Here is a 3,908-nt window from a genome sequence, read left to right as displayed (position 1 = left end):
GGATGTTGGACATGTCTGTGCTGGAGCGGATGTTGGACATGTCTGTGCTGAAACCCTCACAGCGGCTCGTAAATACCGTCTTTAGATTCGCCGTCCTCAGTTTGCTTCGCTGAGTTACTGCAGCGATTTTTGGCTTTCGTGAACTAACTCAGTCTAGATTGTTCGACATAACTCATGACGTCACATTTTGCTCCCACTAGCTGTGACGCAGAGGGATATAAAATTTAATATTGATTGAAACAGGCACGGCTCACTTCATATTTTTGGTTTGACTTAAGGCCAGTTGACAGAGAGGTCCTGTCAGGGCGGACACACGGCTGCCGAGGGCACCGGTCTGCTCCTCTGGACGTCCGTCTGCTTGCTTTTGTTAATGGGTTTGACATAATGTCTTTACTAAGTGCTGCAGAGCTGCCGGATAGAACATAAAATCCCTGTAAATCTTTGTTCAGAGCTGAGGGACGGACATATGGACAGATGTTATATACCTGAGCTGGCTCCATGGCCTGAGCTGACCGGGTCCTCGCTGATGCTGTGGAGCTGACAGACCCCCGAGTCCTCGGCCGTCATATGCATGGGCTTGGTCAGCAGGAACTTCCTACTCAGTGACACACAGAAAATTGTATTAAATAGTTTTCAAATTTTAAGAGGGACCTCTTATGCTCACTTTGGTGTTTAGACTTCTGTTATGTGTTTCTACTTGAACATGTTTACATGCTTTAATGTTCAAAAAACACTTTATTTTCCTCATATTGAAGAAATGTATTCACGCTCAGTCTGCTCTGAATCCTCTGCATCTCTATATTTCTTTGCAGCAAAACAATGACTGTAACAAAGCACAGCAGCACTTTCTACCATGAAAAATTCCCAGCAAGAGCTTCCAAACCAAAATCTTCACCACAGGACATGTTCTCGCAGGAGAACGATCTAAAATTGAAGAAATATTACCACTATCAACAACCAAATGATATGTTTCCTAACGTTAGCATGTAGCTACATGTAGCAGTGAACTTGCAGCTGAAGAACAACTGTAACAGAGTATAGTGCTACACTCAACAATGAAAAAACACCACAAAAAGCTTCATACATGTTTCTGTGATGTTAGCATGTAGCTACATGTAGCAGTGTACTTGAAGCCAGGGAATAAATGTAAAGGATTATATTAGTATTTCTACCATGAAAAATCACAAATAAAAGCTTTAAAAACCCATCCGGACATGTGCCAGCAGGAATATAATCCAAAATCAGAAAGGAATTTACAACACCAGGAACTAAGATTACATGTATCCCTGATGTTAGCATGTAGCTACATGTAGCATTGTACTTGAAGCCAGCAAAAACCACCAATATATGCTTCTAAACACAAGCAGACATCCGAAACTGGGGAGAATTTGACAAAACTGTTAGCCAAGAGTATATGTTTCACTGATGTTAGCAGGTAGCTACATGTAGCAGTGTATGTAATGTTGACACTTGCAGTAGTGTGCCTGGAGCAGACGACCATATAAAGAAACTCTTCATAAGCAGACGTCACCTTGCAGTAAATTTAGAAAAAACGTTGGAAACAGAGTGACCAGAACCGTCTGTAGTTTTTTTCTTACAAAGTTCACTTTAACATACGTTTACTTCATCATCTGAAACTTTGGCCATGTTTGTTAGAAAAAAAAAAGTTTTTTGTAAAACTAGATATATGACAAAAAATGAGGAAAAGCATAGTAGGTCTCCTTTAGGACCCACAGAGGGTTTTTTTCCTTACTTGTTGGTGTTGCTCTCCACCAGCAGCCAGCGGTCCTCTGCCACCAGGAAGACGGACTTCAGGTTGATGGGAAGGGAGATGGAGTGAACCCGGCCCTCCAGCACATCCAGCACCTCCAGCTGGTTGCTGCACAGACAAACACAAACACACACAGATCAGCAATTATACCATTGCATGACTGAGAGCGTGCTGTTTTGTGGAAAATGTAGTTTATATCAGAGTATCTCACCCATCCGCCTTATAGAAGAGGAGCCAGTTTTTGTGGGCAAAGTCGTGACACATTTTATGTCCTTCCTGCAAACAACAATCAATACACACAACACATTAACCTCAAACTCTAATTTCAGATCATGTGTTCAGTGGTTATAAATCATAAAATCCTGGACAGGATTATGCATCTTAATTAATCAATATATAAACACGTTAAGTGTAAATAATAACTTGTCCTTTTGTAAAGCTGGACACATGGGGTCTAGTTTATGTCCTAAATGAATAGTGGAAATGATTCTTGAGCATTTAATACGGTGGCCATGAGGGTCAAAACACTATAACAATTTTGGAAGACACTATATTTACCAAAACAATGCAGCATTTCAGAAAACAAAATAACATTTCCCAAAACAAAATAACATTTCACAAAACGTTACAACATTTCAGACAACACTACAACATTCCCCAAAACACGGCAAATGTTTTTTTGTTTTCTGAAATGTTGCACTGTTTTGGAAATGTTATTTTGTTTTAGAAAATATTGTGGTGTTTTAGGAAATGTTGCAGTTTTTCAGGAAATGTTCTGTTGTCTGAAATGTTGTGTTTTGACCCTTGGGGCCACCGCAAATTTAGGACCCACACACCAAACGCTAACAGCTCTGACCTGTTGTTCCTTACTGCTCCACCAACTGGACGCTCTGGTTGAAGGCTGATCGGCGTCTGGAGACAGCATGAGCCTCCGCACGGCGCCCGTCACCATGTCCAGATGGAGCACCGTGTTACTCTGGCAGAGACACAAATTCAAAAACAGACAGAAAAGTGGGATGACGTAAGTGTCGGAGGAAGAAAAAGAAAAAAAAAGATTAACGTGATATGCTTATACCTCAAGAAAATAGACGAATATACAGAATATGTTGATTATAATGTTACTATTACAATGCACATCCAATGTCAAGAAGAAAAATCCTAAAAAAACATCATGGAACATATTTCTACAAACAGAGGAAATGACTGATTCAATAATGATATATTCTTTATTATGTATATTAAAGCACAAGACTGAGACACTTTTAATTTCCAGGGTTTTTACCATCGTCTCTATAAACTGTGCAAGTTATTCTGCCGTCCTTAATCTCGACGCAAACAACATCAAACCTTTAATGCTGCACATGGGGAACTATTTTTTAATAACCTTTGCTCTGTCACAGCCAACAGGAGGCGCCATACTTCAAGTGAAACCCCCTGGATGTGAATGCACTCCAAATTAAAGTGAGCAAAATTACTTCAACATTTATATTAAATGAATTAAGTTAAAATCTAAAACTATTTAGTATGTGTCATTAATGTCATATGGACTTCAATGTCTTTTAGATTTTATTGTGTATTTTCGTGGATTCTATTTTATGATCTTTTCATTTTTTAAAGTGTTTTTGAGTTCCTTGAAAAGCACTCAATTAATTAAATGTTTATTATTATTATTATATAAAATTCTGATGAATGTGCTCACTAACATGGATTTTTTTTAAAATTTGTGACCAAAATTATAGCAAATGGGCTTGTTTTATTTCTCTCAAAGGAAGAAGGCAATGAGCAAGAGAGAAGAAATTACCCCCAAATTAGCAAGAGATTAGTTAAAAGTACAAGAAAAATACCTGAGAATGAGTTGAAAATTTTGTTTTAAAAAGAAGTAAAACACAAACACACAAGGAAATGAGCTGAAAAAGGCCTCAAAATTATACAGTTTCAGTAACATAATTTCAAATATGTAATAATAATGGTAATTATAAATATAGTTTTCCTGTAGATTTTTTTCATTTCATCTTAATTTTAGGTATTTTTCTCACGCCTTTTGGAAATAATTTTGCAATTTTTTGCAAGTAATGGAACATTTCCCTCGTAGCTGATTATTGCCTATTATTTCCCGTGTTTAAAAAAAATGGACTAA

At 37.8% G+C, this 3,908-nt stretch overlaps 1 protein-coding gene across 1 annotated transcript; it reads right to left on the bottom strand.

Moving 5' to 3' along the window:
* Positions 1–485: 485 nt before the first annotated feature.
* On the bottom strand, positions 486–2,747 carry LOC121966203 (von Willebrand factor A domain-containing protein 8-like; the record flags this gene model as incomplete). Its single annotated transcript, XM_042516313.1, has 4 exons — positions 486–595; positions 1,754–1,879; positions 1,983–2,047; positions 2,628–2,747. Coding segments are annotated over 4 exons (421 nt in total), but the record flags the coding sequence as incomplete, so codon positions are not given.
* Positions 2,748–3,908: the final 1,161 nt, after the last annotated feature.

The sequence above is a fragment of the Plectropomus leopardus genome, unplaced genomic scaffold (assembly GCF_008729295.1).
Source record: "Plectropomus leopardus isolate mb unplaced genomic scaffold, YSFRI_Pleo_2.0 unplaced_scaffold23500, whole genome shotgun sequence".
Lineage (NCBI taxonomy): Eukaryota > Metazoa > Chordata > Actinopteri > Perciformes > Serranidae > Plectropomus > Plectropomus leopardus.
This window is presented reverse-complemented; position numbering and strand designations above follow the sequence as displayed.